The sequence below is a fragment of the Phyllobates terribilis genome, unplaced genomic scaffold, assembly GCF_046119375.1.
Source record: "Phyllobates terribilis strain yellow unplaced genomic scaffold, ASM4611937v1 Scaffold_5__5_contigs__length_657084704, whole genome shotgun sequence".
NCBI classification, from domain to species: domain Eukaryota; kingdom Metazoa; phylum Chordata; class Amphibia; order Anura; family Dendrobatidae; genus Phyllobates; species Phyllobates terribilis.
Window position 1 is genome coordinate 299,042,959 of NW_027362765.1, and position 22,341 is coordinate 299,065,299.

The 22,341-nt window shown below is 49.2% G+C and overlaps 1 protein-coding gene across 1 annotated transcript; it reads right to left on the reverse strand.

Annotated features, from left to right (window-relative positions):
- Positions 1-3,168: 3,168 nt before the first annotated feature.
- On the reverse strand, positions 3,169-15,556 carry LOC141273054 (uncharacterized). Its single transcript, XM_073684389.1, has 6 exons — positions 15,403-15,556; positions 10,097-10,581; positions 7,421-7,558; positions 6,404-6,565; positions 6,183-6,252; positions 3,169-5,144 (listed from the first exon to the last, which is right to left on the reverse strand). The coding sequence occupies exons 2-6, from the start codon at positions 10,559-10,561 to the stop codon at positions 3,940-3,942; spliced, it is 2,040 nt and encodes a 679-aa protein (XP_073540490.1). The 5' UTR covers positions 10,562-10,581; positions 15,403-15,556; the 3' UTR covers positions 3,169-3,939.
- Positions 15,557-22,341: the final 6,785 nt, after the last annotated feature.

Sequence of the window (22,341 nt, forward strand, 5' to 3'; positions counted from 1 at the left end):
CGGATCAGTTATTTGAGTTACTGATCAGCACTAGGTGGCTGTAGGACGTACACACGGAGTGGTGCAAGGAGGGGGGGATAGACAGTGACAAAAAAAAGTCCTGGAAAACAGCGAGCACGAGCGCGGATCAATGATTTGAGTCACTGATCAAGCGCTCGGCAGCTGCAAGAAGCACAGGAAAAAAACCTGTAAAAAAACGAGCGATTGAGTACTGCTCAGTGCTTAGCAGCAGAAGAGGTGGTTGCGGAGGGTGGTAGAGGGGGGAGTGGGGGACTGAGGTGGATTAGGTACGGATCAGGCAAGGGTCAGGGAGGGATCAGCAACTCTTCTTTCTTCAGCAGCAGCAGCACCACCACCACCAGAAGTGATGACACAAGCTTGAAAAAATCCATGGCACTATAAAGGCACAGCACAGAGAACGTCAGTGGCTGCCCTATACACGTCCGCAACTGGAATGAGTAAGTATAGAGCAGTCACTGTGGGGTCAGATCGCATCTGTGCGCTCTGATTGGTGCGATCGACATCATCGTCGAATCGCACCAATCAGAACTGGCCCTGGTGACGCCGTGATTGCTAGGCTCCAGGCTATGATCGGTGCTCTTATATTTTTTTATTATTATACTTGCATGATTGCCTGAAACACTGTGATTAGCAGTTCAGAACTGAACATCCAGTCACAGTGATCGTAGTTGGGGGGTGGAATTGTTACCACCTCCCGGAACGACTCCATGTGCCCTGCTTCAAGATGGAACAGGCACCTGAATGCGATTACCGTGACTGCGGTCATGGTGTCGCATTTTAGCTATGACGTAACCAAGTACGTCCAATGTTGGTGCATACCTACCGACCATGATGTGCATACCTACCGACCATGACGTACTGGGTACGTCCAAGGTTGAGAAGAGGTTAAAAACACATCTGTTTAGACAAGCGTACCACCTCAAATCACTAACCTAACTCTCCCCTGTTCCCTCCTAAATGGGAATCCTAATTCTGCTCCTGCCTATTCATCTGTCTCCACATCCTCCATGGAACCTGACTGCTCTGGAGAAGGTGTTCCTAGAAGCTGTTGTGTCTTCCATTGAACCCCTGGCTTTATATTTGTTTGTGTGTTTTACACCCTAGACCGCCCTGACATGTGAACCCTTTCTCTGTGTGTCATCCAGCTTTTTATAGTACTGGCCATAGGCTCATATTTCCAAGATGACCCAGATTGGCTCATTCAAAGGTTGCTGTCTGTGAATGGACGATGAGCCAAGTTGCGTCATTTCAAATACCCTGTATCATCCCCCCTCCCTTCCTCTCTATATACAGACAATAGGAAACATTGAATTCATTGGGGGATGTAGTTTGTAGAATGATGTCACATATGTGGGGATTCTGTTGTTCTGGAACCGCAGGGGCTCTGCCAATGTGACAAGTCCCCACAAACCATTCCAGCAAAATCTGAACTTCATTATGGCGCTTCTTCCCTTCTGAGCTTTGCATGGTGCCTCAAAAGTAGTTTTTAACCACATGTGGGTTATCCGTGTACTCAGGAGAAATTGAACAACAAATTTTAGGATCCAATTTCTCCTGCTTTCCTTGTGAAAATGAAACAAATTTGGGAATAAAACATTTGTGGGGAAAATATATGTTTGTTCATTTTCTCAGCTCATCTGTGAAGCACCCGGGGGTTCAAGGTGTTCACCACACATCTAGATAAGTTCCCAGAGGGGGTCTTAGTTTTCAAATTGGTGTCACTTGTGGGGGATTTCCACTGTTTAGACACATCAGGGTCTCTCCAAGCGCGGCCTGGTGTCCGCTAAGTGGTCCAGCAAAGTTTGCATTCAAAAAGTCAAATGGTGCTTCTTTCCTTCCGAGCCCTGCCGTGCGCCCAAACACCAGTTTTCACGTACTCAGGAGAAATAGCACAACAAATTGTGTGGTGAAATTATCCTGTTACCCTTGGGAAAATGCAAAATTTGGGGCTAAAAGAACATTTGAGTGTGAAAAATGTGTTTGTTTTTTTATTTCTACTTCTCAATGTTATAAACTTCTGCAAAGCACCTATGGGTTCTAGGTGCTCACCACACATCTAGATCAGTTCCCTGAAAGGTCTAGTTTCCAAAATGGTGTCACTTGTGGGCGGTTTTCACTGTTTAGGCACATCAGGGGCTCTCGAAAAAGCGACATGGTGGCCGCTAATGCAGCAAATTTTACATTCAAAACGTCAAAAGGAGCTCCTTCTCTTCTGAGCTCTGCTGTGCGTTCAAAGAGTGGTTTTCCCCCACATATGGTGTATCGGCATGTTCAGGAGAAATTGCACAACAAATTTTGGTGTCCATTTTTTCCTGTTACCCTTGCAAAAGTAAAAAAAATTGGAGTCTAAAGTAAAATTTTTGTGAAAAAAAAGTTAAAATGTTCATATATTTTTTTTCCCACATTGCAAAAATTGTGAAGCACCTGAAGGGTTAATAAACTTTTTGAATGTTGTTTTGAGCACCTTGAGGGGTGCAGTTTAGAATTGTGTCACTTTTGGGTATTTTTTTGTCATTTACACCCCTCAAAGTCACTTCAAATGTGATGTCCCTAAAAATGGTTTTGTAAATTTTGTTGGAAAAATGAGAAATCACTGGTCAACTTTTAACCATTATAGCTTCCTGACAAAAAAAAATTTTTTTTTTAAATTGTGGTGATGTAAAGTAGACATGTGGGAAATGTTATTTATTAACTATTTTGAGTGACATCTCTCTGATTTAAGGGCATAAGAATTCAAAGTTTGAAAATTGCTACATTTTTGCCAAATTTCACAAACGCAAGTGATATCGGAGAAATTTTACCACTACCATGAAGTACAATATATCACGAAAAAACATTCTCAGAATCAGTGGGATCCGTTGAAGCGTTATTACCCCATAAAGTGACAGTGGTCAGAATTGTAAACTTTGGCTTGGTCATTAAGGACATAATTGGCTCAGTCACTAAGGGGTTAAAGAGTTAATACAAGTTTGTCAATAAGTTATATGTACCCAAAAATGACTTCACTAACAAATTAAATACTTTTGTTAGAAAATACTTTATCAGGGAACGTAGCCAGGTCTTCTCTTTTCTCTTCTTAATACCATAACTAGGCCAGAGTAAAAAAATAAGTCGTAAAATACCACACTCCACTCAGAACAAGACGCTTTATTTATATAGATGAATTAGTAAGAGTGCTGAACTTCAAAAATTATGGCTTCATACAGTCAACAGCTTGTGATCTATACAGGACGTCAACATACAACACACAACGTCAAAACATAGTGTTTGTTTTTAGGGTTAATACTGTAAGACCCAGTGCTTTATGCGTTATTATTTTGTTCCCGAACACTCAAAAAATGAAAGGACTAAAACATTTGTGCTTACAACTAATATGAGATCCCTTAGTCTTTGGATGAAGAGATGTTAATACGTTATTTTGCTCCTTCTTAGAGGTTGCACATGCATTCAGTAAGTCTTAGTTATGGTACACCTTCTCAGTCCAGTGAGAACAATCCAGTCTACAGATTTCATGCTAGACATACAAAGCACCAAGACATATGTAAATATAAGATTATTAATGGTCTTTAATAAAGACATGAATCTTTTCAATCTGAAAAAATAGAACAACAAAGTAAGAAGAGGGAAAGAATGTTACTTACATGGCAAGAAAATTCCCCATCTCTTCTAGGCCTGCGTTATTAGAGTGACAAGTTTAATTTTCGCATTAAAATGTTTCATATACATAACAGGGAAAAAAAGCCCTTGATGGTGAAAAAGTAAGAAAAACTAAAATGGAGAAATGTATACAAATCTAGTGTGAGTCCATCATTGGAAAAGAGTCATGCTGCCGTTTATCTCGGGTCGCTAAATGTTACCAAAATGATTTCTACCATGGAAGAACTTGAGATATATGATATAAACACCTGGGAAGGAGGACTATTTCTCATGGATAATCTGATGTTTTGTAAGATGGACTTTACAGACAAAATACCTCCCACACTCTGGACATATAAAGGATGCCTTTCCAGAGTGAATAGTTTCGTGCGAGATCAGATTACTTTTTCGAGCAAAGCACTTTCCACATACGGGACAAGCATAAGGTTTCTCTCCAGTGTGCAGGGTGAGGTGGTTTTGTAGGCTGGATCTTTTGGAGAAGACTTTACCACACTTGGAACAAGTCAGTTTCTCTTGCCTGTGATTTCGCCGGTGATTGATAAGCCCTGATTTGCGAGTAAAGCATTCAGAACAGTCGGGACACTGGAAAGTCTGTGGGACGGTTTCCCCAGCATCATTAGGCGGACGTTGAGAATGATCTGCTGACGTATGTGTATGGTCTTTTGGGTTCTCTTCCTCTGAACTCGAACCATCTTCAATACGAGTAAAAGTATATTTTGCCTGAGCATGTTTTATAAGAGCATATATGTCCGTGTCTAAGTTGCCTTTGTCAAACAATGAATAGTTATTTTGCACATCTTCGTTTTCACACTCTGTACGAGTTGATGTCGGCTGTGCTTCTGGATACTTGTCAGTACTGATGGCCCTTCCTTCGTCACAAAACTCTGGTCCATCTATAACATCAGATGGATGCTGTTGTGCAAGATCTGTGGGGTTTGTGATGCTTCCTCCATCACACGAGACTGCCTCCTCCATACTAGGAGAATGTATATGATCTGAGGATATGTACACGTGTTTTAGGTTTCCTCCCTGATCTGTGACAGTTTCCTCCTTAATAGGAGATGAATATTTTTGTGTATGAGTTATGGGTGTAGAAGTGTCAAGGTCAGCACAGTCTGCGCTCTCACTTAAGCCTCTTTCCTCCTTAATATGATGAGAGGCATGTTGTGGTGCGTGATCGGTGGTTGCATAGATCTCAGGGTCAGTAAAGCTTCCCTCATCAGATGAAAAAGGTTCCTCCTTGATAGGAGTAGATGGGTAGTGATAAATTTCAGCTATGGGTTTGTAAGTATTGGAGTCTGTGATGTTCCTTCTATCACATGAGATTGATTCAGCCTTAATATTACTGAACAGGTGCTGTTGTCTATAATCTGTGGGAGTATGAACGTCCTCCTTTTCTTCACATAATGATGATTCCTCTATGATATGGGTAGATGTCTGATTACTCAGGCCATTAACCATATTACCTGAAAAGAAGACAAAATTGAATGAGGTATTATATAGTTTATATAATACATCTTTTTACTGACCTGCGAAATAAGAGATTAGCATTTCCCAACAGGTGACAATGCTGTAGCTGTCACCTGTACACTATAGCTGATACCCTGCTGCATCAGCCATAATTAGTGTTGGAACCAACCACGGCCATTTAACCCCTTAGATGCTGCTATGAATAATGACTACAGAATCTAGATGGTTAACAGAGTGCAGGGGCTCCCTCTTTAACCTCATCGGCACCCTGAGAACTTTATCGTGTGGTCCTGATGTTTGTCATGGCAATTCATGACCAAACAACGGCCTTAGAGTCTGCTGGCTACAGTGGCCTGTTCAGAAGTTATCAAAATTTAGATGGAAAAAATAAACTTTTTTATTTTTGTCATGACACTTTGCATTACTTCCTGAAAAGCACCTCAAGGAACTAATGAACTACCTGAAAGCAATTTTAAATACGTTGCGGTTTTTAAAATGGTATCACTTTTGAGTGGTTTCCAATATATAGAACCCTCAAAGTCACTTCAAAACTGAACAGGTCCCTATAAAAATAAGTTTTGTAAATTTCTTTGAAAAAATGAAAAATTACTGCTACATTTTTAAACCTTCTAAAATGCTGACAAAATAAAACAACACTTTACAAGTGGTGCTGAGGTAAAGCAGATATGAGGGAAATGTTATTTATTAATGTTTTTGTGTGGGGATGACTATCTGGATTAAAGGGATAGTCATTCAAAGTTTGAAAATCGCAGATTTTTTAATTTTTTGTCAAATTTCTGATATTTTTATAAAAAAAAAGAGCATCAACCTAAATTTACCATTATTATAAAGTATCATGTGTCACAAAAAAAAAACAGTCTTAAAATCAATGGGATATGTTGAAGCATTCCAGAGTTATTACTGCATAAAGTGACGCTGGTCAGATTTTAAAAAACTGGTCCGGTCACTAAGGGGTTAAGCATTTTCAAAATACATTTCTCTACAAAAAAAAAACTTTAAAAAAAGTATCTTACCAAGAGATGAGAGGGCCTGGTGGCTCTCTATCATGATTTCGTTATGAGGATCTTCCAAATAGTCGCACTTCTGCAAACAAAAATGGTGAACACAAATGGAAAGTCCTAATGAGAAAATCTGTAATGTTCATATGGCACTTAGTCTGCAGAGTGCAGGAAATCCCTACTCTTGATGCCGAATTAAATGGAATACTTCGTAAAATATTCCCAGCAGCGCTCACCTCTCCAGTCAGCAGCTGAATGATCTTGTTGGTGAGGTCCAGGATCTTCTGCTCATTTTTCTTCACGGGTATTAGGAAATCAGGTGGAGGCTTTATGATGGAGTCCTGGATTCTGCTCCATCCTTTACTATGACTAGAGGTTTTCTTCACAACAATATAATCCTTCAAGAAAAAAGCTAAATATCACAATGCAGAGAATCTGGCATCCTTCATACAACCTCCGGAACATCGTATAGGTTTTTAATACCATCAAACACAATTTAAAAGGAATCTGTCAGTTGGATCAACTTTCCTAAGACATCTATATGGGCATGTAGGTCATAACAAGGTTAATAAAATGACATTTTGATATCTGTGATCAGATGTCTTATTCCAGAGAAATCCACATTTTTCTTAATATATAAATGAGCTGTTAAGATCTATGGGATGGACACAGATCTCCCTGAGAAGCTGCTTCCAGGGTCTATTGTAAATGAATAGGGCATTACCAGTATTAACCAAGCAATGACCAATACTCACTGACCTCACCACAGAGCTGTGATTATAATTAACACAATTAACACAGAACAGCAGAGTTGAACCTTGTCTCGTTACAAACACATCTGCAGCACTCTTCTCAAAGTGCAATCAGCTATGCTGTTACTGCCACCCCCCTCCCCCCACACTGGCTGCCTGTGAGATGGAAGCTGAAGCACTATGAGAAAACAAATGTGTTTGTAATGACACAAAGTTCAGTTCTGCAGTATTGTTAGCTCCCCCTTTAATTTATAATGAGCTCTGGAGGCAGATTCTCAGGGAGATCAGTGTCCGGACTGTAGTCCTGAACACCTCATTAACATATTATGAAAAATATGGATTTAACTGGAATAAGACATCGGATCATAGATAACAAGGTATCATATTATGCCGCTTCCTGTGACCTACATGCCCATTTAAACGGCTTAGGAGGGTTGATCTTCGTGACAGATTCCCTTTAAATATGCTGATGACTTGTAAGAGAGCAGGACTAGCCCTCACCTCTCCAGTTAGCAGGCAGATGATCTCCAGGGTGAGCTTTAGGATCACATGCGGTAAGTCCATTCTGTATCTTTCTTTGGTTTCCTTGTTTTTATGTTGGAAATACTCAGTAGTTTTAATGGTAGTCTCCATGTTAGCCTACAAGACAATGAATGGCGAGAGGGGTCAACATGGCTATATGTTCTACTACATTTTCTAAACAAAATAATGGCATATTGCAGTTAGAAAGTAGAAATATTTGAAAATGTACCGTGAACAAGTACAAATAATCTATAAACTTATGGGGTTGTCCCACAAATTGCTCCTTATCACGTCATCCCAATGTACAAGTTAGTCTATGTGACTACAGAATTGTGAATCCTCACATCACGCGCAGTGCCACGCTGTGAGGATTCTCCGGTGCTGGGAACGGTGGTCATGTGACAGAAAGTATGCTCTATGTATAATCACTGCCACATTTCGACTAGATAGGTGTGGCCTCACTCAATGCAAGTCTTGTTGGAATGTGGCCGGGAACAAGACTTGCTGTCACATCACCACCGTTCACATGGCGCCAGCACCGGAGAATCCTCACATCCGCGTAGTGCGAGCGATGTGAGGATTCTGCAGGCTTGTAGTTTAAGACCGGACAACCCCTTTAACTGTAGGCATGGTACTCAAGCGATATAAATAATTCATTAACATTTCCCAATTATTGAAAAATATTTTTGTTAAAAAGTAGTTAAATTTTACATGATGGTTTTTTTTCAATGTACTTAAGAGGTTGATACCTTTTTGAAAATCCCGGTCGTCATGTGCACTTTGCTATGATAAAACTCTGACCATGTAGATGGAAAGCCTCTCAGAGTTGCTGATCTCAGTGATTGACTGCCGTAGCATCAATGTGATGTCAGCACTGCAGCCTATATCAGAGACTGGGAGCAGAAGCGGAGACTGACTGTTGGACCGGGGAACGGTGAATAAAGCGTGGGTTGTTTTTTTCTTTTTTAGATAACTTCACCAGGGGATTGTGATTTTCTGAAAGGGGGAAACCCAAACACTGCAGGGAGGAATAAAATTAATTTCCTCCCAGCAGTGGGGCTCCAGATTCAGAACGCTACTAACCTGCAGATTAACTCTGCATGTTAATAGTAATTTTTCATGTGACAGGTTTCCTTTAATATTCCCCTCTCCAAAAAAAACAAACCAACCACTTGAGCTACATTTATAGATTCGTAAGTGTTACCATTCAAAAGAAACAGCCTGATTTTTTCCTCATGCTAGTTGCATCCATTTTTTTCACTGAAGGAGGCAGACTGTTAGAATTTTTATGCATCGACTCTTAGCAATCGATCAGTTAAAAATGGAAGAAATTCTGAAATGCGAAGTCTGTCTTCAGCGTGTCATCTGTTTTATACGGATCCCCATAGACTTTAATGATGGAGTCTGATCTGCAAAAGGAATGAGAATAGGGCGTGATCTGACTCTCACGCACCCGTTTTTAAAACTGATGTGTGTCGCTCAATTAAACTACTTGTATGTGTTCTGTCCAAGAGAAAAACAGACAGCCCTAAAATGTACCACACAGATGTGTGAATGCAACTCCTGCTTGTTGAATGCAGGCTTAAAGGGATTGACTACTACTTGGAGAACCCCTTTTTAAATGAAGTAGACTCCTTGTAAAATGAAACACCATATACTCATCTCCCGTATCAGCACCAGGTCTCCTGTGAGATTAATATGTCTTGTGAGCCCTGCAGCCAATCACTGGCTTCTATTGACTGCTGCACTCTTATTACTTCTGTTTATCAGAAGTTGGTCCAAAAGGAAGAGAGAGCGCAACACCCAAATGCAGCCTCTGACTGGCTGCAAGGATCATGTGGCATAACATGGTCATGGGAGCTTCAACTTCGCTGGAACAGCGCCATTGCAGGAGGGGAGTATATGGCGTTTTTATTTTACAAGAGGGACTATTTCATTTAAAGGGAACCTGTCATGTCCCCAAATACTATTACCAACTCAGGTAGGGATAATCTGCAGGATTAATCGCGTTACAAAGCTGTTCGGCCGCCTTACTGAAAGTGCGGCTACCAGGAAAAAAAGAACTTTATTTCTTCTGAGAGCTGCCAGCTTTCAGCCATAGAGGGGCGGCTTAAGTCACTGCTCAGTACACAGCAACCAGCAGCTATAAGCACGTTCCGACACTTTGAGCGACCGCCAACGCATCAGCGCAACTGTGTAAAGCAAGCTGTCAAAGTGCCAGAGCGTACTTAGAGAAGCTGCTCGCCATGCTGTGAGCGATGACTGCAGCCACTACGGGCACAGCCGTATGACTGAAAGCTGGAGGCTCCCAAGAGAAGTAAAGTTCATTTCATCCTACAGCTTTGTAACACTATTAACCTGTAGATTAACACTATATGTGAAGGTTGATAGCATTTGGGAACATGACAGATTCCCTTTAACAATGGTTAACCAACGTAGTGGACAACCCCTTTAAAGAGAAAGAAATCATTAGAAGTTCATTAGCCATTATTCTTATAGAAGCCGCAATAATGCAGAAATAATGGGTACAATGGCATCCATCAAATGGCCTCCAAAAATGCAGCTCTAAGGGCTGAGCACAGCGAACTCTTGTCTGAGAAGCAGAATGAGGTGCCAGAAGGCACCTTTCTGGGACCCACAAGGACCGCAACCTACCCAGCCACATCGCTGATGATCCAGTATAGAAGGGTTGATGGGAAGTGGACGAAAAACACTCTGTTGATGAGACTGCTGCGATGTGAACGTTCTGCGGTGCAGTTCTCCGGACGCGTTCAAGTGTGAGCTCTTGAGTGCTGGTTTAACCTTTTGCCATGGGCATTTCTGTGGTGGGACATCACGGAAAATTGTAGGTACCGCATCCTTCCTCAAAGTCTTCCTCAATCCACTGGGCTGGTAAGACTGCTCGGTGAAATGCTCAGAGCACACCCGGAAGCGGTTGTTGGTCTTCCCCTCGAATATTCTCTCGGCCAGCACTTCTATGTCCCTGATCACATGCCCGCTTTGCTCAATGCACCGCAGCCATGTTTTGATCTTGTCCAGGTTGTTGGGAAAGGAGTGGAGAATAATGTTCAGTCTCTTTCCCCCATAATTGTGGCATCGCTCAACAAAGCATCTTGGCATCTTCTCACTTCTGCAGAAAGCTGAAGGGAACAATGAGATGCAGGTTACTGGGAACCCCAATTATGATGGACTGGTTCTACATCCACAGCTGTATGTCACCATTACACCCCACACTGGGAATCGTCGGGAACAAGCACTACATCCTCCGCTGCACCCCATACACCTACATCCTCCGCTGCACCCCATACACCTACATCCTCCGCTGCACCCCATACACCTACATCCTCCACTGCACCCCATACACCTACATCCTCCACTGCACCCCATACACTTACATCCTCCAGTACACCCCATATACCTACATCATCCACCTACATCCTCCGCTGCACCCATACACCTGCTTTCTCCACTGCACTCCATACACCTACATCCTCCGCTGCACCCCATATACCTACACTACATCGCACCCCATACACCTACATCCTACACTGCACCCTATACACCTACATCATACACCCTACACTGCACCCCATACACCTACAACCTCCGCTGCACCCCATACACCTACATCCTCCGCTGCACCCCATACACCTACATCCTCCGCTGCACCCCATACACCTACATCCTCCGCTGCACCCCATACACCTACATCCTCCACTGCACCCCATACACCTACATCCTCCACTGCACCCCATACACCTACATCCTCCACTGCACCCGATACACTTACATCCTCCACTACACCCCATATACCTACATCATCCACCTACATCCTCCGCTGCACCCCATACACCTGCTTTCTCCACTGCAATCCATACACCTACATCCTCCGCTGCACCCCATATACCTACACTACACCGCACCCCATACACCTACATTGCACCCTATACACCTACATCATACACCCTACACTGCACCCCATATACCTACAACCTCCGCTGCACCCCATACATCTACATCCTACACTGCACCCTATATACCTGCACTACACCCTATATACTTACATCCTCCACTGCACCCCATACACCGCTGCACCCTATATACCTGCACTACACCCCATATACCTACAGTACAGACCAAAAGTTTGGACACACCTTCTCATTTAAAGATTTTTCTGTATTTTCATAACTATGAAAATTGTACATTCACACTGAAGGCATCAAAACTATGAATTAACACATGTGGAATTATATACTTAACAAAAAAGTGTGAAACAACTGAAAATATGTCTTATATTCTAGCTTCTTCAAAGTAGCCACCTTTTACTTTGATAACTGCTTTGAACACTCTTGGCATTCTCTTGATGAGCTTCAAGAGGTAGTCACCGGAAATGGTCTTCCAACAATCTTGAAGGAGTTCTCAGAGATGCTTAGCACTTGCTGACCCTTTTGCCTTCACTCTGCGGTCCAGCTCACCCCAAACCATCTCGATTGGGTTCAGGTCTGGTGACTGTGGAGGCCAGGTAACCCCATCACTCTCCTTCTTGGTCAAATAGCCCTTACACAGCCTGGAGGTGTGTTTGGGGTCATTTTCCTGTTGAAAAATAAATGATGGTCCAACTAAACGCAAACCGGATGGAATAGCATGCCGCTGCAAGATGCTGTGGTAGCCATGCTGGTTCAGTATGCCTTCAATTTTGAATAAATCCCCAACAGTACCACCAGCAAAGCACCCCCACACCATCACACCTCCTCCTCCATGCTTCACGGTGGGAACCAGGCATGTAGAGTCCATCCGTTCACCTTTTCTGCGTCGCACAAACACACGGTGGTTGGAACCAAAGATCTCAAATTTGGACTCATCAGACCAAAGCACAGATTTCCACTGGTCTAATGTCCATTCCTTGTGTTCTTTAGCCCAAACAAGTCTCTTCTGCTTGTTGCCTGTCCTTAGCAGTGGTTTCCTAGCAGCTATTTTACCATGAAGGCCTGCTGCACAAAGTCTCCTCTTAACAGTTGTTGAAGAGATGTGTCTGCTGCTAGAACTCTGTGTGGCATTGACCTGGTCTCTAATCTGAGCTGCTGTTAACCTGCGATTTCTGAGGCTGGTGACTCGGATAAACTTATCCTCAGAAGCAGAGGTGACTCTTGGTCTTCCTTTCCTGGGGCGGTCCTCATGTGAGCCAGTTTCTTTGTAGCGCTTGATGGTTTTTGCAACTGCACTTGGGGACACTTTCAAAGTTTGCCCAATTTTTCGCACTGACTGACCTTCATTTCTTAAAGTAATGATGGCCACTCGTTTTTCTTTACTTAGCTGCTTTTTTCTTGCCATAATACAAATTCTAACAGTTTATTCAGTAGGACTATCAGCTGTGTATGTACCAGACTTCTGCACAACACAACTGATGGTCCCAACCCCATTTATAAGGCAAGAAATCCCACTTATTAAACCTGACAGGGCACACCTGTGAAGTGAAAACCATTTCCGGTGACTACCTCTTGAAGCTCATCAAGAGAATTCCAAGAGTGTGCAAAGCAGTCATCAAAGCAAAAGGTGGCTACTTTGAAGAACCTAGAATATAAGACATATTTTCAGTTGTTTCACACTTTTTTGTTAAATATATAATTCCACATGTGTTAATTCATAGTTTTGATGCCTTCAGTGTGAATGTACAATTTTCAAAATCATGAAAATACAGAAAAATCTTTAAATGAGGTGTGTCCAAACTTTTGGTCTGTACTGTACATCCGCCGCTGCACCCCATACACCTACATCCTCCACTGTACCCCATACACCTACATCCTCCACTGCACCCCATGTACCCCCACTGCACCCCATACACCTACATCCTCCATTGCACTCCATACACCTACATCCTCCGCTGCACCCCATATACCTACATCCTAAACTGCACCCCATACACCTACATCCTACACTGCACCCGATACACCTACATCCTCCACTACACCACATACACCTACATCCTGCACTATACCCCATATACCTATACAGCACCCCATACACCTACATCCTCCACTACACCCCATATACCTACATCCTCCACTACACCCCATACACCTACATCCTCCACTACACCCCATACACCTACATTCTCCACTGCATCCCATACACCTACGTATTCCACTACACCCCATATACCTATACTGCATCCCATACACCTACATCCTCCACTACACCCCATATACCTACATCCTGCACTATACCCCATATACCTATACTGCACCCTACACCTACATCCTCCACTTCACTCCATATACCTACACTACACCCCATACACCTACATTCTCCACTACACCCCATATACCTACATCCTGCACTATACCCCATATACCTATACTGCACCCTACACCTACATCCTCCACTTCACTCCATATACCTACACTACACCCCATACACCTACATCCTCCAGTACACCCCATACACCTACACTACACCCCACCCACCTACATCCTCCACTGCACCCCATACACCAACACTACACCCCACCCACCTACATTCTCCACTGCACCCCATACACCAACACTACACCCCACCCACCTACATCCTCCACTACACCCCATATACCTACACTACACCCCATACACCTACATCCTCCAGTACACCCCATACACCTACATTCTCCACTGCACCCCATACACCAACACTACACCCCACCCACCTACATTCTCCACTGCACCCCATACACCAACACTACACCCCACCCACCTACATCCTCCACTACACCCCATATACCTACACTACACCCCATACACCTACATCCTCCACTACACCCCATACACCTACATCCTCCACTACACCCCATATACCTACATTCTCCACTGCATCCCATACACCTACATATTCCACTACACCCCATATACCTATACTGCATCCCATACACGTACATCCTCCACTACACCCCATATACCTACATCCTGCACTATACCCCATATACCTATACTGCACCCTACACCTACATCCTCCAGTACACCCCATACACCTACACTACACCCCACCCACCTACATTCTCCACTGCACCCCATACACCAACACTACACCCCACCCACCTACATCCTCCACTACACCCCATATACCTACACTACACCCCATACACCTACATCCTCCACTACACCCCATATACCTACATTCTCCACTGCATCCCATACACCTACATATTCCACTACACCCCATATACCTATACTGCATCCCATACACGTACATCCTCCACTACACCCCATATACCTACATCCTGCACTATACCCCATATACCTATACTGCACCCTACACCTACATCCTCCAGTACACCCCATACACCTACACTACACCCCACCCACCTACATTCTCCACTGCACCCCATACACCAACACTACACCCCACCCACCTACATCCTCCACTACACCCCATATACCTACACTACACCCCATACACCTACATCCTCCACTACACCCCATATACCTACATTCTCCACTGCATCCCATACACCTACATATTCCACTACACCCCATATACCTATACTGCATCCCATACACGTACATCCTCCACTACACCCCATATACCTACATCCTGCACTATACCCCATATACCTATACTGCACCCTACACCTACATCCTCCAGTACACCCCATACACCTACACTACACCCCACCCACCTACATTCTCCACTGCACCCCATACACCAACACTACACCCCACCCACCTACATTCTCCACTGCACCCCATACACCTGCATCCTCCACTGCACCCCATACACCTACATCCTCCACTGCACCCCATATACCTACATCCTCCACTGCACTCTATATACCTACACTACACCCCATACACCTGCCCTTTAAATGTGCGGCCTTTTTATTTTTAAAGTCCGCTCCTCACTCATCTGAACCGAGCAGAGCATGGGTGTTTCCTCCCCTCTGCCTGCCCCCTGCAAGTGTGCACTACTCAGGGTCAGCTCCGCTCTCTTACCCGTTACTATGGAGCCCTGCAATCGTTTTCCGTTAGGACTGTTTAGTATCCTGTGATAGGACCTTGATGATGCCAAAGTCACATGACCATAACATCAGCGCACCATGTGACCAGCTGTTGGCCCATGAGACTGTACAGTGGGCGGGGTGTGCTCGGGACCCGTTACGAGTGGTGACATTTTCTGAGCGAAGGACCTTTGATGATGTCATGACTACGAAACCAGTCACATGAGAGGGAGGAGACAGAGTCTGCCCTGCTGTCGGACATGTTCAACAGCCCCACAGCCCTGCACCGCCTGCAATATACACACAGCCCTGTACTGCCTGCACTATACACACAGCCCCGCACCGCCTGCACTATACACACAGCCCCGCACCGCCGGCAATATACACACAGCCCCGCACCGCCTGCACTATACACACAGCCCCGCACCGCCGGCAATATACACACAGCCCCGCACCGCCTGCACTATACACACAGCCCCGCACCGCCTGCACTATACACACAGCCCCGCACCGCCGGCAATATACACACAGCCCCGCACCGCCTGCACTATACACACACAGCCCCGCACCGCCTGCACTATACACACAGCCCCGCACCGCCTGCACTATACACACAGCCCCGCACCGCCGGCAATATACACACAGCCCCGCACCGCCTGCACTATACACACAGCCCCGCACCGCCTGCAATATACACACAGCCCTGTACTGCCTGCACTATACACACACACAGCCCCGCACCCCCTGCACTATACACACAGCCCCGCACCGCCTGCACTATACACACAGCCCCGCACCGCCTGCACTATACACACAGCCCCTCACCGCCTGCACTATACACACACAGCCCCGCACCGCCTGCAATATACACACAGCCCCGCACCGCCTGCAATATACACACAGCCCTGTACTGCCTGCACTATACACACAGCCCCGCACCGCCTGCACTATACACACAGCCCCGCACCGCCTGCAATATACACACAGCCCTGTACTGCCTGCACTATACACACACACAGGCCCGCACCCCCTGCACTATACACACAGCCCCGCACCGCCTGCACTATACACACAGCCCCGCACCGCCTGCACTATACACACAGCCCCTCACCGCCTGCACTATACACACACAGCCCCGCACCGCCTGCACTATACACACAGCCCCTCACCGCCTGCACTATACACACAGCCCCTCACCGCCTGCACTATACACACAGCCCCGCACCGCCTGCACTATACACACAGCCCCGCACCGCCTGCACTATACACACAGCCCCGCACCGCCTGCACTATACACACAGCCCCTCACCCCCTGCACTATACACACAGCCCCGCACCGCCTGCACTATACACACACAGCCCTGCACCGCCTGCACTATACACACACAGCCCCTCACCGCCTGCACTATACACACAGCCCCGCACCGCCTGCACTATACACACAGCCCCGCACCGCCTGCAATATACACACACAGCCCCGCACCGCCTGCACTATACACACACAGCCCTGCACTGCCTGCACTATACACACAGTCCTCTACCGCCTGCACTATACACACAGCCCTCTACCGCCTGCACGATACACACAGCCCTGCACCGCCTGCACTATACACACAGCCCCGCACCGCCTGCACTATACACACAGCCACGCACCGCCTGCACTATACACACACAGCCCCGCACCGCCTGCACTATACACACACAGCCCCGCACCGCCTGCACTATACACACACAGCCCCGCACCGCCTGCATTATACACACACAGCCCCGCACCGCCTGCACTATACACACACAGCCCCGCACCGCCTGCACTATACACACACAGCCCCGCACCGCCTGCACTATACACACACAGCCCCGCACCGCCTGCACTATACACACACAGCCCCGCACCGCCTGCACTATACACACACAGCCCCGCACCGCCTGCACTATACACACACAACCCCGCACCGCCTGCACTATACACACACAGCCCCGCACCGCCTGCACTATACACACACAGCCCCGCACCGCCTGCACTATACACACAGCCCCGCACCGCCTGCACTATACACACACAGCCCCGCACCGCCTGCACTATACACACACAGCCCCGCACCGCCTGCACTATACACACACAGCCCCGCACCGCCTGCACTATACACACACAGCCCCGCACCGCCTGCACTATACACACACAGCCCCGCACCGCCTGCACTATACACACACAGCCCCGCACCGCCTGCACTATACACACACAGCCCCGCACCGCCTGCACTATACACACACAGCCCCGCACCGCCTGCACTATACACACACAGCCCCGCACCGCCTGCACTATACACAAACAGCCCCGCACCGCCTGCACTATACACACACGGCCCCGCACCGCCTGCACTATACACACACGGCCCCGCACCGCCTGCACTATACACACAGCCCCGCACCGCCGGCATTATACACACACAGCCCCGCACCGCCGGCACTATACACACAGCCCCGCACAGCCGGCACTATACACACAGCCCCGCACCGCCGGCACTATACACACAGCCCCGCACCGCCGGCACTATACACACAGCCCCGCACCGCCTGCACTATACACACAGCCCCGCACCGCCTGCACTATACACACAGCCCCGCACCGCCTGCACTATACACACAGCCCCGCACCGCCTGCACTATACACACAGCCCCGCACCGCCTGCACTATACACACACAGCCCCGCACCGCCTGCACTATACACACACAGCCCCGCACCGCCTGCACTATACACACAGCTCCGCACCGCCTGCAGTATACACACACAGCCCCGCACCGCCTGCACTATACACACAGCCCCGCACCGCCTGCACTGTACACACAGCCCCGCACCGCCTGCACTGTACACACAGCCCCGCACCGCCTGCACTGTACACACAGCCCCGCACCGCCTGCACTGTACACACAGCCCCGCACCGCCTGCACTGTACACACAGCCCCGCACCGCCTGCACTATACACACAGGCCTGCACTATACACACAGCCCCGCACCGCCTGCACTATACACACAGTCCCGCACCGCCTGCATTATACACACAGCCCCGCACCGCCTGCACTATACACACAGCCCCGCACCGCCTGCACTATACACACAGCCCCGCACCGCCTGCACTATACACACACAGCCCCGCACCGCCTGCACTATACACACACAGCCCCGCACCGCCTGCACTATACACACACAGCCCCGCACCGCCTGCACTATACACACAGCCCCGCACCGCCTGCACTATACACACAGCCCCGCACCGCCTGCACTATGCACACAGCCCCGCACCGCCTGCACTATACACACAGCCCCGCACCGCCTGCACTATACACACACAGCCCCGCACCGCCTGCACTATACCCACACAGCCCCGCACCGCCTGCACTATACCCACACAGCCCCGCACCGCCTGCACTATACACACACAGCCCCGCACCGCCTGCACTATACACACACAGCCCCGCACCGCCTGCACTATACACACAGCCCTGCACCGCCTGCACTATACACACAGCTCCGCACCGCCTGCAGTATACACACACAGCCCCGCACCGCCTGCACTATACACACAGCCCCGCACCGCCTGCACTGTACACACAGCCCCGCACCGCCTGCACTGTACACACAGCCCCGCACCGCCTGCACTGTACACACAGCCCCGCACCGCCGGCAATATACACACAGGCCTGCACTATACACACAGCCCCGCACCGCCTGCACTATACACACAGCCCCGCACCGCCTGCACTATACACACAGCCCCGCACCGCCTGCACTATACACACAGCCCCGCACCGCCAGCACTATACACACAGCCCCGCACCGCCAGCACTATACACACAGCCCCGCACTGCCTGCACTATACACACACAGCCCCGCACCGCCTGCACTATACACACAGCCCCGCACCGCCTGCACTATACACACACAGCCCCGCACCGCCTGCACTACACACACACAGCCCCGCACCGCCTGCACTACACACAGTCCCGCACCGCCTGCACTACACACAGCCCCGCACCGCCTGCACTATACACACAGCCCCGCACCGCCTGCACTATACACACAGCCCCGCACCGCCTGCACTATACAAACAGCCCCGCACCGCCTGCAATATACACACAGCCCCGCACCGCCTGCACTATACACACAGCCCCGCACCTCCTGCAATATACACACAGCCCTGTACTGCCTGCACTATACACACACAGCCCCGCACCGCCTGCACTATACACACAGCCCCGCACCGCCTGCACTATACACACAGCCCTGCACCGCCTGCAATATACACACAGCCCCGCATCGCCTGCAATATACACACAGCCCCGTACCGCCTGCAATATACACACAGCCCCGTACTGCCTGCACTATACACACACAGCCCCTCACCGCCTGCACTATACACACAACCCTGCACCGCCTGCACTATACACACAGCCCCGCACCGCCTGCACTATACACACAGCCCCGCACCGCCTGCACTATACACACAGCCCCGCACCGCCTGCACTATACAAACAGCCCCGCACCGCCTGCAATATACACACAGCCCCGCACCGCCTGCACTATACACAGAGCCCCGCACCGCCTGCACTATACACACAGCCCCGCACCTCCTGCACTATACACACACAGCCCCGCACCGCCTGCACTATACACACAGCCCCGCACCGCCTGCACTATACACACAGCCCCGCACCGCCTGCACTATACACACAGCCCCGCATCGCCTGCAATATACACACAGCCCCGTACCGCCTGCAATATACACACAGCCCTGTACCGCCTGCACTATACACACACAGCCCCGCACCGCCTGCACTATACACACAACCCCGCACCGCCTGCATTATACACACAGCCCCGCACCGCCTGCAATATACACACAGCCCCGCACCTCCTGCACTATACACACAGCCCCGCACCTCCTGCACTATACACACAGCCCCGCACCGCCTGCACTATACACACAGCCCCGCACCGCCTGCACTATACACACAGCCCCGCACCGCCTGCACTATACACACAGCCCCGCACCGCCTGCACTATACACACAGCCCCGCACCGCCTGCACTATACACACAGCCCCGCACCGCCTGCACTATACACACAGCCCCGCACCGCCGGCAATATACACACAGCCCCGCACCGCCGGCAATATATACACAGGCCTGCACTATACACACAGCCCCGCACCGCCTGCATTATACACACAGCCCCGCACCGCCTGCAATATACACACAGCCCCGCACCTCCTGCACTATACACACAGCCCCGCACCGCCTGCACTATACACACAGCCCCGCACCGCCTGCACTATACACACAGCCCCGCACCGCCTGCACTATACACACAGCCCTGCACCGCCTGCACTATACACACAGCCCTGCACCGCCTGCACTATACACACAGCCCTGCACCGCCTGCACTATACACACAGCCCCGCACCGCCTGCACTATACACACAGCCCCGCACCTCCTGCACTATACACACAGCCCCGCACCGCCTGCACTATACACACAGCCCCGCACCGCCTGCACTATACACACACAGCCCCGCACCGCCTGCACTATACACACACAGCCCCGCACCGCCTGCACTATACACACAGCCCCGCACCGCCTGCACTATACACACAGCCCCGCACCGCCTGCACTATACACACAGCCCCGCACCGCCTGCACTATACACACAGCCCCGCACCGCCTGCACTATACACACAGCCCCGCACCGCCTGCAGTATGCACACCGCACTGTACTGCCTGCACTATACACACACAGCCCCGCACCGCCTGCACTATACACACAGCCCCGCACCGCCTGCATTATACACACAGCCCTGCACCGCCTGCAATATACACACACAGCCCTGCTCTATACACACAGCCCCGCACCGCCTGCAGTATACACACACAGTCCCGCACCGCCTGCACTATACACACACAGTCCCGCACCGCCTGCACTATACACACACAGCCCCGCACCGCCTGCAATATACACACACAGCCCTGCTCTATACACACAGCCCCGCACCGCCTGCAGTATACACACACAGCCCCGCACCGCCTGCAATATACACACACAGCCCCGCACCGCCTGCACTATACACACAGCCCCGCACCGCCTGCACTATACACACAGCCCCGCACCGCCTGCACTATACACACAGCCCCGCACCGCCTGCACTATACACACAGCCCCGCACCGCCTGCACTATACACACAGCCCTGCACCGCCTGCACTATACACACAGCCCTGCACCGCCTGCACTATACACACAGCCCCGCGCCGCCTGCACTATACACACAGCCCCGCACCTCCTGCACTATACACACAGCCCCGCACCGCCTGCACTATACACACAGCCCCGCACCGCCTGCACTATACACACACAGCCCCGCACCGCCTGCACTATACACACACAGCCCCGCACCGCCTGCAATATACACACAGCCCCGCACCGCCTACACTATACACACAGCCCCGCACCGCCTGCACTATACACACAGCCCCGCACCGCCTGCACTATACACACAGCCCCGCACCGCCTGCAGTATGCACACCGCACTGTACTGCCTGCACTATACACACACAGCCCCGCACCGCCTGCACTATACACACAGCCCCGCACCGCCTGCATTATACACACAGCCCTGCACCGCCTGCAATATACACACACAGCCCTGCTCTATACACACAGCCCCGCACCGCCTGCAGTATACACACACAGTCCCACACCGCCTGCACTATACACACACAGCCCCGCACCGCCTGCAATATACACACACAGCCCTGCTCTATACACACAGCCCCGCACCGCCTGCAGTATACACACAGCCCCGCACCGCCTGCAATATACACACACAGCCCCGCACCGCCTGCACTATACACACAGCCCCGCACCGCCTGCACTATACAC

What these genes read in the sequence shown, in the direction of transcription:
- LOC141273054 (XM_073684389.1), bottom strand. Translation starts at nt 10,561, where the DNA reads ATGCCAAGATGCTTTGTTGAGCGATGCCACAATTATGGGGGAAAGAGA. An exon ending in TCTGCCTGCTAACTGGAGAG is followed by an intron (nt 6,566 to 7,420) that starts GTGAGGGCTAGT and finishes TTTTTCTTGAAG; the next exon opens with GATTATATTGTTGTGAAGAA. An exon ending in TTCAGCTGCTGACTGGAGAG is followed by an intron (nt 6,253 to 6,403) that starts GTGAGCGCTGCT and finishes TTTTGTTTGCAG; the next exon opens with AAGTGCGACTATTTGGAAGA.